This window comes from Colias eurytheme, chromosome 29 (assembly GCF_061535395.1).
Source record: "Colias eurytheme isolate Ceu_HAF_F1 chromosome 29, ilColEury1 Martin Lab GWU primary, whole genome shotgun sequence".
NCBI lineage: Eukaryota > Metazoa > Arthropoda > Insecta > Lepidoptera > Pieridae > Colias > Colias eurytheme.
Genome location: NC_143008.1, coordinates 6028638 through 6042423, shown reverse-complemented (window position 1 = coordinate 6042423; position 13786 = coordinate 6028638). Strand labels below are relative to the sequence as shown.

Here is a 13786-nt window from a genome sequence, read left to right as displayed (position 1 = left end):
GCAATGCTATTGGTTGAAAAGTAGCCAATCAAAATTTAGTAGTAGTGATGAGTAAAAATCGTAACTATAATCGGTAATCTTATAAATAAAAATTATTTGTTTAGAAATATATTTAATGTACTCCATAAAATGATACAAAAAACTGTTTAATATGTCTTTAAATTATTTATAATAATAAAAAAAAATAACAATGATTTTAATTTCATTTTCTACACACTTTCATGTTTTCATTTAGGGCGATTATCCGAACATAAATTTGTCAAACCAGCACCGAAAGTTTTTTTTTTTTTTTTTTTGGCGGGAATTTGAAAAAGCGCGGTTCATAGTTTTGAAATTTAAATTAAATTAAATACAATTTCTTCATAAATAAGTGTAAATAAGTTAAAAATTAGAACATTAATATAGCGTATTCATAAAAAATGGATGGAAATGAGGGGGGCGGCGATAACCCGCCCAAATCTAAGAAGAGACCACGACATCCAGAAGATCGAGATGTTTCGGGTACTGGCGGCGGTGGTGAGAGTGACTCCTCTTTTCTACCTTTCCGTAAACCAAATTATAAAAGACTCTATCCGGACAGTAACATAAACATGCAATTCAAAGTATTTGTGGAAAGTAAAAACAAAGAAGAAAGAATAGGAAATAAAAGTCCAGTCTATTTAAATCATATATTTAGTAATATTAAAGGTGTGATAGCACTGAGGCGTATTAGCGCGAATAAAATAGTTGTGATCTTCAACCAGCACAATACAGCTAATAATTTTCTCAACCACGGCAACTTCCTGGAAAAATACAACATAAAAGCATACATTCCAGCAGCACAAATAGAAAAGACTGGTATAATCAGATTCGTACCAACTAATCTATCAAATAAAGAATTGTTTACAAAGTTAACCTCAGTATATGAAATAATTGCAGTTAGGCGATTTATGAAAAAAGTAGGACATGAGTTAGTAGGAACACAAACTGTCAGTATCACATTTCTGACAAATTCCTTACCGGAGAACGTACAATATGATTTATTCTCATATAGAGTTTTTGATTATATTCCTCCTCTTCAACAATGTTACAAATGTTTTAAATTTAATCATTCTGCTAATATATGTAATGGCAAACAGCGGTGTTCAATCTGTTCAGGTGATCACTCATATAAAGAATGCAATAGACCAGATGAGATTTGCTGTGTGAATTGCAGTGGACCTCATTTAGCTATTTCTAAAGTATGTCCCATTAAAATGAATAAAATATTAGAGAAGAAAAATAAAATTACCTATGCTAGTGTTGCTAAGACAAAAGAAAGTACTGACTTCCCTTCTCTGCCATCACGTGGCATCCCTGTAAATAAAAATGTAAATATTGTACAAAAACCTGTAAATAAGTCTGTAAATATTAAACCTGTATTAAAGAATGTAAATATTCACGATATAAAATCACAAATCATTGGAAACAGTGATGTACTTATGGCCCTAGTACACACACTGGTCCAAATAGGCAATAAAAGTGATAACGAACCAATTACTTCTTCATTAATTAAAGATGTCCTCATTAAAAATTTGTCAACATAATGGATACACAAACTCATAGAACTCCCTCTTTACGTATTGCGCAATTCAATGTCCAAGGTGCAAATCACAAAAAACCTCTTCTTACAAAATTTTTAAATGAAAAAGATATTGATATATGTTTATTAAATGAGACATGGTTGAAAGATCATCAATCATTTCATATTCCTAATTACAATTTTTACAACAGAAATTCTAAAAATGCTCGTAATGGTGTGGGAATATTAGTTAAGGAACATTTGAAATACAACGTTTTAAATACCTCTTTTTATGAAGATATACAAAATATAGCAATAAGTTTATATACAGAAAATACTACACTATCTATTCTTTGTGTGTATTGCCCTCCCTCAAGCGGACATATAAGAATGAATAGATTGCGCAATATTATAAGAGATTTACCAAAACCTCTTTTTGTGAGTGGTGATTTCAATGCACATCATATTGCTTTTGGATGTCTATCTACTAAAGCTCGTGGTCAAAACTTGTATGATATAATTGATGAATATGATTTATGTATTTTGAATAATGGTAGCTTCACTACTGTAAATTATCCTACACGCAATCCTTCAGCAATAGATGTCAGTTTTATTAGCCCCGAATTGACCCCACTTTGTGAGTGGTCTGTGTATGATGATCCTATGGGTAGTTATCATTACCCAACCATCACAGACATTACTATGTGCATTGAAAGATACACAATCAATAAACATGTTGACAAATTTTTATATAACAAAACTGATTGGACTCATTATGCAGAAACATCATATTCAGTCTTCCAAGACATGATAGTCAGTGCAGAGAACCCGATGAAATCTTATGAGGAGTTCTGTAATCGGCTTGATAAACTCAAAGAAATTGTGATTCCTAGATTCACCAGGACCAACTTCAGGAGTAGACCACCAGCTCCCTGGTGGAACAGCATCTGTGAACAATCTGTTATTAAATCTTATGAAGCATTGAAATTGTACAGAAATGATCCAACCATTAATAATTACATTAACTATAAAAAATTAGATGCTTTAAAAAAAAGGACTATCAAGGAGCAAAAAAGAATTAGCTGGAATAGTTTCTGTAACAGTTTCAATAGAACTACTCCCATCAGTCAAATCTGGAATCTGATTAAAAGATTTAAGAATATCAGAATTAGTAATAAGTCATATAAAGATGAATTTGTGCAACCACTACTGGATAGACTATCAGATAGCACCAATTTGACTGACCGGGTTCAATTAGACGATTATTTTAATATTAATAATGAAAATCCGCAATCACGGTTTTTATTGGATCCTTTTTCATGGTCTGAATTCCTAATGAGTTTACAATCTAGGAGAAATACTAGTCCTGGTTTAGATGGTTTTCCATATTTATTGATTAAACATCTACCTGAATCAATACAAAATTTATTTTTGAATGTTCTTAATAATCTTTGGCATAAAAAGTTAATACCAAGTTCATGGAAAACTCAATGTGTTCTACCTATACTTAAAAAAGATAAACCACCTGAACAGGCTAGTTCCTATCGTCCAATTTCACTGTCTTCATGTCTTGGAAAGATATTTGAAAACATGGTGAAAACTCGCCTTGATTGGTATGCAGAATCGAACAGTGTTATCCCTTATGTTCAATATGGATTCCGCAGAGGACGAAGTTGTGCTGACAGTTTCGTTTCTCTTATAAGTGATCTGAAAAATGCAAAAGACAAGAGATTACACACAGTTTGTGTATTTCTAGATGTGCAAGGTGCATTTGATAATGTAGATCCTGGCATACTGGTGAAGGTTTTAAGCAATGCAGGTGTACCTGGACAATTGTGTAAATGGATTTATGATTTTCTTAATAATAGAATATTATATGTTAAGCATAACAATATCTTACATGGACCCAAAACTGTCTCAAAGGGTACTATGCAGGGTGCAACTTTATCACCCTTATTATATAATTTGTATACTTGTGAGATATGTAAATATGTAAATACTAAAAATGTAAATATACTTCAGTTTGCAGATGATTTAGCATTGTACAGTTCAGATGTGAATTTAACCGTAGCCATTAGTAATGTTAACATTGCTCTAAGGCAGTTGAGTAATTACTATCACCACAAATTAAATTTAAAAATAAATGTTGCTAAAAGTAGTGTAATGATATTTGGTAAGGATTCACCACTAATCAATGTTGTTTTTAATGGTGAAATTATTCCAAGAGTAATGTCCCACAAATTCTTAGGTATCGTAATTGATCACAAGCTTTCATTTGAAGAACATATTAAACATATATCTAGAAATGCATTAAATGGTGTTAACATTTTGAGATGTCTAGCAGGTGTAGCATGGGGTGCTGATCCCAAAATACTTTCAATTTTATATAAATCCATAGTCAGAAGTCATTTTGATTATAGTTCCTTGGCATATTTAAATAGCACTCATACTCATAAACTGGATATAATACAGAACAAAGCTTTGAGGATCATATCAGGGGCAATGTGTTCGACTCCCATAAGGGCCATGGAAGTTGAAACAAATATTATGCCTCTGTTATTGAGACGAATCAAACTTGCAAAAAGATATTGTTTAAAACTACTATCATCAAATAATCTCCTTATTATAAATAAAATCACCTCACCTCATTTAATAAGCACAGATGGTCCACTGACTTCACCTAATGATCTGCTAAAAGGTATATGCCCAACTTTGTGCCATATTTTCCTGGAAATAAAATCTCAATGTTCAAATATCAAAAAACAATCTCACTGGTCATGTTACACTCATTCATTCAATAGTATTATACATCCAATGTCAATTTTATCTAGGACAATTGATAACAACTCTGATTTTCTAGCATTCTTAGAAGAGAACCAAAACTATTATACAGTCTACACTGATGGTAGTAAAGGTACAGGTTATGTGAGGAGTGCAGTGTATGATCCCCAAAGGGGTACTGCTCAAAGCTTTGTTCTACATCAACAGTGCTCTATTTATACAGCAGAGGCATATGCAGTTTTTGAAGCTTTAAGATTGATTAGTTGTGTAAATAATTGTAAATATTTTCTAATCTTAACAGATTCTTTAAGTCTTATAAATAGTCTGAAACTTGTAAATCTTAATTTTAAAAGTAATTATATTATCTATTTTATTAAGGATTTTGTATGGCGGTTACATAATAAAGGAGCTACAGTTGCCTTTATGTGGGTTCCCTCACATAAAGGTATTTTGGGTAATGAAATAGCGGACAAAACTGCTTATGTAGGGGTCGATGCTATTGACGTCAGAAATGTGGTACATGTTCCTATGACTGACTATTATTATGATGTAAATGTTTCATTAAATAGTATATGGTTAGAATTCTGGAAGGAGGATCAGAAATTTAAAGGAAAATGGTATGGAAATATTCAAGAGGATTTACAGAGAAGACCGTGGTATGATGAGCTGGATGTAGCTAGTCGTGAGTTTATCACCACAATCAATAGACTAAGATTTGGCCACAATAAAACACCCTCACACCTTGCAAGACTGAACATAATTAATAGCAATATATGCACTTTTTGTAATGAGAGGATCGCCGATATGAACCATATTTTTTTCAACTGTCAAAACCATATGTTCATATTTCATAGACTAGTATTGGCAAGTGAAATAGTAGAAGTAAGTGATTCCTCCCGCCGCCAGTTGAGTGATTTATTGAAAAACAAGAAGTGTTATAGGGCATTGTACAGATACATTAAAGGCACTGTCGGAGCGATCTGATTACTGACAAGGGAATGAAAAATATCTCGAACATTATTGATAAATAAATAAGAATTGGCTTAAAGGTCTAGTAACCAGGCCATTAAATATTCAAAAAAAAAAAAAAAAAACCAGCACCGAAATATGACAGAGCGAAAATTTTGACAATTTGCTTTGTAATCATGGCGTCGGAACGTTACAGTTTCTCGTTAACAACATTTAGGTAAATTTATTTATTTACGCTATTTCTTATAACAATTCATGCATATTTGAGTGCTTTATCAATTGTTCTAATACCCCACAAAGTTAAATTTAGAATTCCCCCGCAATTACGGAAACAATGACAAACAAAACTTTGATTCGTGATGTCCTCTATACAAATCTATAAATTACTCTCTAATATTTCAGTCCATCTGGAAAATTGGTGCAAATTGAATATGCCTTAGCCGCTGTAGCAGCCGGCGGGACTTCCGTCGGAATTAAAGGTAAAAACTTACAAAATCTATAGGTTATAATATGTTACATCTAAATCTTCGTAACTACAAATAAAATTTAAAGTGGCTTTGTTTTAAAAGTTAATTTATATCGTTCCAGCATCAAATGGAGTGGTTATAGCTACAGAGAACAAACATAAAAGCATTCTGTATGATGAGCACAGTGTCAACAAAGTTGAGATGATCACTGGTCATATTGGTGAGTTTACTCCATATTTATTCTCTTATATATAAAAATGAATCGCAAAATGTGTTGGTAATCGCATAACTCGAGAACGGCTGAACCGATTTCGATAATTCTTTTTTTATTATATTCCTTGAAGTACGTGGATGGTTTTTATGTAGAGAAAACGTAAATATTATGTACCACGGGCGAAGCCGGGGCGGACCGCTAATCTTCAATAGAAATGTGGATATATCTAAAACACAACTTTCAAATCTATACTAATATTATAAAGCTGAAGAGCTTGTTTGTTTGTTTGAACGTGCTAAAAGAACTACTGTTCCGATTTGAAAAGTTCTTTCGGTGTTGTGTAGCCCATTTATCGAGGAAGGCTATAAGATATATACCATCACGCTAAAACATAGTTTATTACATTCAATAAGTGTACAACTTGTTTTTCTGCCCTTTGTCATTTATCTATATCATGTGATTACAATAAAATAAAAATGGAATGTATAGTATTAAAGTAGCTATATCTTTGGCTGCCCGCCATATTTATGCCTAACCATAATGATAAAATCTAACACAACCATTGCTACAGTACGATTCAAGCTTAATGGCAGCTTGAAATATCATATACAGTAGGCGCTTGCTAATCCGGCACCGGCAATTTTTCCTCTATGCCGGATTATCGAATTAGTATAGGAAATAAGACTTCATATTTAAAATGGTAAGTTGAATTTATTATAAAAAAATACATAAATTAATTAAAATATTAATTAATTATGACGTTTTAAAATTACATATTAGGTTCATCATTTGTGACGTTTTCGTTCAGTAATCCGGCGTTCAGCTATGTAAAATGCCGGATTATAGAGCGGGCTGTCTGAGTCCCGAAGTGCCGGACTACTGAGCGTGCCGGATTATCGAGCGCCTACTGTAATCCGATGCACAGTAAACAATCTAATATCTAATGTATATTATAAAGGCGAAAGTTTGTATGGATGTTTGTTACTCTTTCACGTAAAAACTACTGAACCGATTACAATGAAATTTAGCACACATATAGAGGGTAACTTGGATTAACACATAGGATAGTTTTTATCCCGGAAATCCCACGGGAACGGGAACTATGCGGGTTTTCCTTTGCAAACGCGGGCGAAGCCGCAGGCGGAAATCTAGTTTGATATTATAGGGACACTAGCGGTCCGCCCCGGCTTCGCCCGTGGTACATATGAAAAATAGATGTTGGCTGATTCTCAGACTTACCCGATATGCACAGAAAATTTCATGAGAATCGGTCCACCCGTTTCGGAGGAGTATGCAGACTAACATTGTGACACGAGAATTTTATATATAAGATTAACCTGTGCGCCCACACTCGCACCTGCACCTAACTTCCGAACAGCCATTAAGTTTGAATCAAAATGTAGTTTTTATGAAATGAAATATGGAATGAAATGAAATGAAATATGTTTATTGTGGATACATAAAAGATACAAATAAAATAAAACAAGAAACTTAAATCCAACTTAAATCTATGTATGCCACAAAAGGCCTGCCACTCAGTGCAATACACTGTTTTCAGTGGTTGCCTTAGAATGCCTTGCTGACAGTGGATGTATTTTTTGCTCAAAACTGCATAATGTTATTAAAAAATTAAAATAAAAATATATATATATATATATATATATATATATCTATTTTAATATTATACTTGAAAATACTATAATTAATTTTAATATTATAAATTATAATATATACCTACTTATACTTAGGAAATCCATACTAATATTATAAATGCGAAAGTAACTCTGTCTGTCTGTCTGTTACTCAATCACGCCTAAACTACTGAACCAATTTGCATGAAATTTGGTATGGAGATATTTTGATACCCGAGAAAGGATACCTTTACCATAGGCTACCTTTTATTACGAAATAATAATATGTACCACGGGCGAAGCCGGGGCGGACCTCTAGTAAATAATATTTGTAGTTTTTAACCACCTATTTCCGAATCCCAGGTATGGTCTACTCCGGCATGGGTCCAGACTATCGTCTGCTCGTGACGCAGGCTCGCAAGATGGCGCAGCAGTATTACCTGATGTACCATGAGCCGATACCTACCGCGCAATTAGTGCAGAGAGTCGCTACCGTCATGCAAGAGTATACGCAGTCTGGGTATGTTGGTTTATAAGTATGATTAAAGTATCTATAAGCTTCATTTGTCTCATGATTAACATCATTGGTCTCGGTCAAGTTTTGTGTGTTTACTTGACTTATCGGATTTTTTTTATTGATTTACCCTATTTACATTGTTATATACAAACTTCTAAGAATTAATCGTTGTAGTTATTGTCATAATATGTAACCGTTTTATTTCGCATGTGGTGTTAGCCTTTAAGTAGTTATTACATTTATGCAAGTTATTTTGTAATCCTTTTTTGTATGTTTGTACTGATGTAAATAACTGTTGGCTGACCTTAAATAAATAAATAAAATAAGTATACGTATTCTAACTTGTATAAAGTGAAGTCCCGTGTCCCCTAGTGGGGTAAGGGGCAGATGGATTATACATCTGTTTCACTGATCGATTTTCTTTAGGGACAAGTAGGTGATCAGCCTTCTGTGTCCTACCAGACCAAGACATTTTTTTTTTCTTTGCCTCCACCGGGAATCGAACCCAGGACCCCTCGGTGTTACGCTCACGCGTCAACCACTGTACCGAGGAGGCGGACAAATTCTATCCTACAAATGTTATTACAAAGTTTTTGAGGACGGATGTATGTGTGTGTCACTCTTTCATGAAAAAACACTATGTACTATGTACTATAGTTGATTTTGCATGTGGGTGTAAGTTATTATAAATTGTGTATATAGCCATGGTGTGAACAGGGGTGGGTGGGTGGATTTTAAGCAAATAACAAGATTTTTTTCTATAATCAGTCCATTTCCAAATTTTTAAAACTGGATTCGGATCTATATATTACTAGTGGTCCGCCCCGGCTTCGCCCGTGGTACCTACATGTTTAAACTATCCTATCTCTCAAGTTGGATCGAACTGCACATGGTGTGCGAATTTTATTATAATCGGTTAAGTGGTTTAGGAGTCCATTGAGGAAAAACATTATGACACGAGATTTATATATACATATTAAGATTTACAGATGTAAAAGAAGAGTTATTTAAAAGTGTAAGAGGAGTTGCTTCCAGTCACCCTTGTTCACAATTATCCAGATTGACCGTATAAAAATTTATACATAGTATTGTATGCAACACCAAAGGCTATTTATGTATTTCAAGAACACCTTCATTTGAATGAAAAAGCCATTTTTGTTGACTCAAACATTTGTTTATTCAATTAGACTTCTTCTAGAAGCACTTTTGAAACGTCATTAACTACATATTTTAACATTTACCACCGATTCGGAAAGCAGTATCTACGGAGAAGAACCGGCAAAAAACTCCATAGTTGCTCTTTTAAATAATGTCAGTTTTAAAATTGAATTATACAATATACATAATATGTAACATCATAATATATTTTAACCCATTGACCACCGAGCGGCCCGATCGGGCCGCGACACAATAGATTTTCTATTGTGTCTGTGATTCCGGGACTGAGGGAATAATAATAATATGCCAAAGAACTGTCCTGTGGTTTTTACGCGACAACCATCCATGGGTTTTTATCATCCATATATTCCTTAATACTGTAGTAGGCTCTCTGAACTAGTACATTTTTTATATAAGTTTTAAATTTAGAACTACTAAACTCTTTAATATTATGAGGAATTCTGTTGTAAAAGCGTATACCTTGACCCATAAATGAATTTTTAACTTTAGCTAAACGGAAAAATGGCATTTCAATTTTATTTCTGTTCCTTGTGCCATAACAGTGTCTATCCATACTAATATGATAAATGCGAAAGTAACTCTGTCTGTCTGTCTGATACTCAATCACGCCTAAACTACTGAACCAATTTGCATGAAATTTGGTATAGAGATATTTTGATACCCGAAAAAGGACACCTTTTATTGCGAAATATGTACCACGGGCGAAGCCGGGGCGGACCTCTAGTCTCCTATAAATTGAATATTCCTACGTTTTAAAAGTATGTTTTTATTCCAGTGGTGTCCGTCCGTTCGGAGTGTCGCTCCTAATCTGCGGGTGGGACGGGGACCGTCCCTACTTGTTCCAATGTGACCCGTCCGGGGCATACTTTGCGTGGAAAGCCACCGCTATGGGGAAAAACTTTAATAACGGGAAAACTTTCTTGGAAAAGAGGTTGGTTTTATTGTAGTAATGTGTTTATTTTTATAGCTTTAAATACAGTTTAGTATTTGTTTAACTTTAAAGAAAAAGATAAAAATCCATTAGATGGAAAAAAAAATGTATGCGTGTACTAGAGTACACATGTAAGAAGTGAAACTATATGACCTTAAAAATGTCACGAGTATGGTGTAACGCAAAAATGTCACGCGTACGGCGTAACGCAAAAATGTCACGTGTACGGCGTAACGCAAAAATGTTACACTAAATTTTTGTCCAACCCCGATAAAGAAGTTTCACTTCAATAATAAAGTGATGTTTTTTTATATTTAAGTATATAATGAACGTGTTTGTGATGAGTGTCTTTCAAAATAATCAATTCTGATTAGAATGAAGTGAAGCAATAATTTTTCTGTAAAAGTATTTTTATTTGTAAATTTCATACTTATGTAGTTATGTTACATAATATTGTGGTTTGGTTGAAACATTGTTCATTTTCAAGTTCTTTGTAAGATTTTTTCTATCTAGATTTGATTCAAGTGGAACCGGAACAAACAGTTAATATTAATCCTTCCTACTAATAACTAATATAACTTATAAATGCCAAAGTTTGTGAGGATCTCTTTCACGCAAATACTACTGAACCGATTACAATGAAATTTGGCACACATATGGTAACTTGGATTAACACATAGGATAGGTTTTATCCCGGAAATCCGACGGGAACGGGAACTATGCGGGTTTTTCTTTGAAAACGCGGGTGGAACCGCGGGCGGAAAGCTAGTTATATTATATTTGTTTGTTACTCTTTAAATAAATCTACTTGATCTATATTGAAAATGTTTTCTATTCTACACAAAGTCTTGTTAGATTTTGCATAGAATAAAAAACTCATAAATAGTCATCTATACATATTTCATAAAATTCCATAATTTTCAGATACACAGAAGAATTAGAACTAGATGACGCAGTGCACACAGCAATTTTAACTCTCAAAGAGGGTTTCGAGGGACAAATGACTGCGGACAATATTGAAGTGGGGATTTGTGATGCAAGTGGCTTCCGGAGACTGGAACCGGCTCATGTTAAAGATTATCTAGCTAATATTCCGTAATATGTATAATAAATTTGTGTTTTGGTTCCGTGTGTTTTATTTATATTATATATCCCATTGATTAGTGATGTTATGTGCCTAGCTGTGTCTCGCAGTGCTCCGCTCCTGTTGGTCTTAGCTAGATGATATATAGCATATAGCCTTCCTTGATAAATGGGCTATCTAACACCGAAAGAATTTTTCAAATAGGACCAGTAGTTCTTGATATAAGCGCGTTCAAACAGCTTCAGCTTTTAAGTCAGACTTACTTTTTAATCGATAATTAATGGACTTTCCATCACAATATTTCAATACACAGTCGTAAATAAGATAATTTCTAATAGTTCCCATTAAAAAAATTCGTCATTAATTTATGCTAGTAGACTAGTATTATAAATTTAATAGTAGGTAGTAATTTTGTGTTGGATCGTTTCTTAATTTCTTTCTTCAATTTTACATGCAAAAATGTTTTCTATAAATCTGAATGCGCCACGAAAGGAGTCTCATAGCCGCTGTCGGCGCCTAAAATGTTGCCAATTTTACTATTCAACTACCTACTGTACATATTATGTTGTATTGTTAATTTTTTTTATCTTTTATCATAATATTATCATTGTTTACTAGAAAAAATCTTTCACTATCAATAGTTATCTAATAAGAAGGTATAATACGTAGATTATTATTTGTTGTTTTGATACAAAATCAGGTTGTTATAATTTTCGGTATTGATGAAACTCGCATTCTTTTCTTCACAATATGCCATTCATTTAATTTGCTTGCAGGAATAGAATATTTTTAACTAGCTGTTGCCCGCGACTTCTTCCGCGATTACGTCGTTTTAGGTCATTCGTCGTTTAAAAAAATACGTGACACTTTATTTTTGAATGTTCTTAATTGTCTCTTATAAAATTTAACTACATTAAAATTGAACACTCTGAAAATCTTAAAATCGGAGAAAATTGAAAATCTGAGGAAAACATGAAGGAATGTGATTAAAATTCTACATTACTTAGTATTTCAAATAATAATCTAAATTAAATGTAGATTAACAGTTTGAGAGCACCGTTATAGAATATGTACCTAAGTATTAAATTACGTTAGTTTACATAGTAACAAAACAAAAACACGATGACTTTCTTTCGCGCTCGGTACCACAAACTAAGCATGTTAATGGTACGTGGCCCGCGTCACTTGACCCCCCGCGAGTTCCCCTCCTTTGCTATGCGAAAATACATTCGTCGCCCTGCTGTAGGAAAAATTGTAATACTGTGGCCTGGGCGTTATACACGCCCAGGGAGTTCCTGAGTGCCGATAGATGTCCGTCTATCGGCATTTATAACAATCTTATATTAATATCACCATCTTGAGGAAAAGCTTCTAATGTCGATTTAAAACTGCATACATACGAATTAACCTGATGAAACATGTTCTAAAATTGTGAAATGAGTTCAGTTTTAAATTCGAGAAATATTGATAATTCTTGTATTCGACTATTCGTTGTAGTCGAATACAAAATATATTTAAAGAAACTTAGGTTGGCCTTCAGGCAAAAGGGATCCTATCAAATGGTAAACTTGACCTTGTATCTTAAAAGTAAGCATGAAAGGATCTTCTGATAATTGTTGAGCACCAAAGGATCATTTGAAACGCACTACTATAAGAGCGAATATTGTCTAAGAACTGTTTAGATTGCACGTCATGTTCCTCTAAAAGTAGTGATTTCAAAGGTTCCGGTGTATCTTCAAACGAAAGCCGACTCCTTACTCCACTTTAAAGCATTACAAAAATAACATACTACGTTAATATCGCCTATACAGAAGATGATCTGTAATCAATTGTGAGGTTATAAGAAAACCCACTTTTATATTTGTCGGACCCCACCACCGAATTCGTAGATTGATCTTCTATGTTTACCTCTAAGTCATTAAGACTATGCGAAATCTGTCTGCAGTAAGAGGGGCCTCTCGCTATTCGTCCGTTTCCAGAGACCGAATAGTTTCAATTCTTAATCTTTCATTAAACAAACTTAATAATCGTTTTTGTCTCAATTAATTGTAATATTCGCGTCCCTACTCTAGTCATTGCTTATGCTCATGTTCATCTTCAAGAGATCGAATAATATTATGGTGCACCCTATCATTTGTCAAACGGTCTTCATATTGAGTAAAAGTTTCAGATTCTCGAGATAAAATGTGACGGCCGTGATCAGCTGTGAGACGTTATACCCTCTCAGTGAAGGTTTCGGTCTCACGGGATAGTACATGCCGTTCGCGGTCAGCTGTGAGCCGCAATTCTCGTTGTGAAGCGGTTTCAGGTTCTCGGCATAACACGTGTTGTTTTCGGCCTAGAGTATACCTCTAACGATTCTTGAGAACTCTTATTTCTCATTTTCTTAGCTTTGCTCGAATTTCGAGATAAAGATTTTTTAGGTGGCACTGATGCATGAAAATAAAAATTGAGTTAAAACGGACTGAGAGTG

The 13786-nt window shown here is 33.8% G+C and overlaps 2 protein-coding genes and 1 long non-coding RNA gene across 3 annotated transcripts; 2 read left to right on the top strand and 1 right to left on the bottom strand.

Moving 5' to 3' along the window:
- The first annotated feature begins 305 nt into the window (after positions 1 to 305).
- Positions 306 to 1585, top strand: LOC149896307 (uncharacterized). Its single transcript, XM_090117879.1, has one exon. The coding sequence runs from the start codon at positions 420 to 422 to the stop codon at positions 1563 to 1565; it is 1146 nt and encodes a 381-aa protein (XP_089974005.1). The 5' UTR covers positions 306 to 419; the 3' UTR covers positions 1566 to 1585.
- Positions 1586 to 2504: 919 nt separating this feature from the next.
- LOC149896306 (uncharacterized) lies at positions 2505 to 5381 on the bottom strand. The gene is made up of 3 exons (XR_016458349.1): positions 5063 to 5381; positions 4185 to 4267; positions 2505 to 3247 (listed from the first exon to the last, which is right to left on the bottom strand). It is a non-coding gene; the product is annotated as an uncharacterized LOC149896306 (long non-coding RNA).
- Positions 5382 to 5418: 37 nt separating this feature from the next.
- Positions 5419 to 11356, top strand: Prosalpha2 (proteasome alpha2 subunit). Its single transcript, XM_090117880.1, has 6 exons — positions 5419 to 5507; positions 5693 to 5769; positions 5879 to 5977; positions 7966 to 8122; positions 10074 to 10229; positions 11154 to 11356. Exons 1-6 carry the CDS (start codon positions 5467 to 5469, stop codon positions 11326 to 11328), a joined length of 705 nt encoding a protein of 234 aa, XP_089974006.1. The 5' UTR covers positions 5419 to 5466; the 3' UTR covers positions 11329 to 11356.
- The last annotated feature ends 2430 nt before the right edge of the window (positions 11357 to 13786 follow it).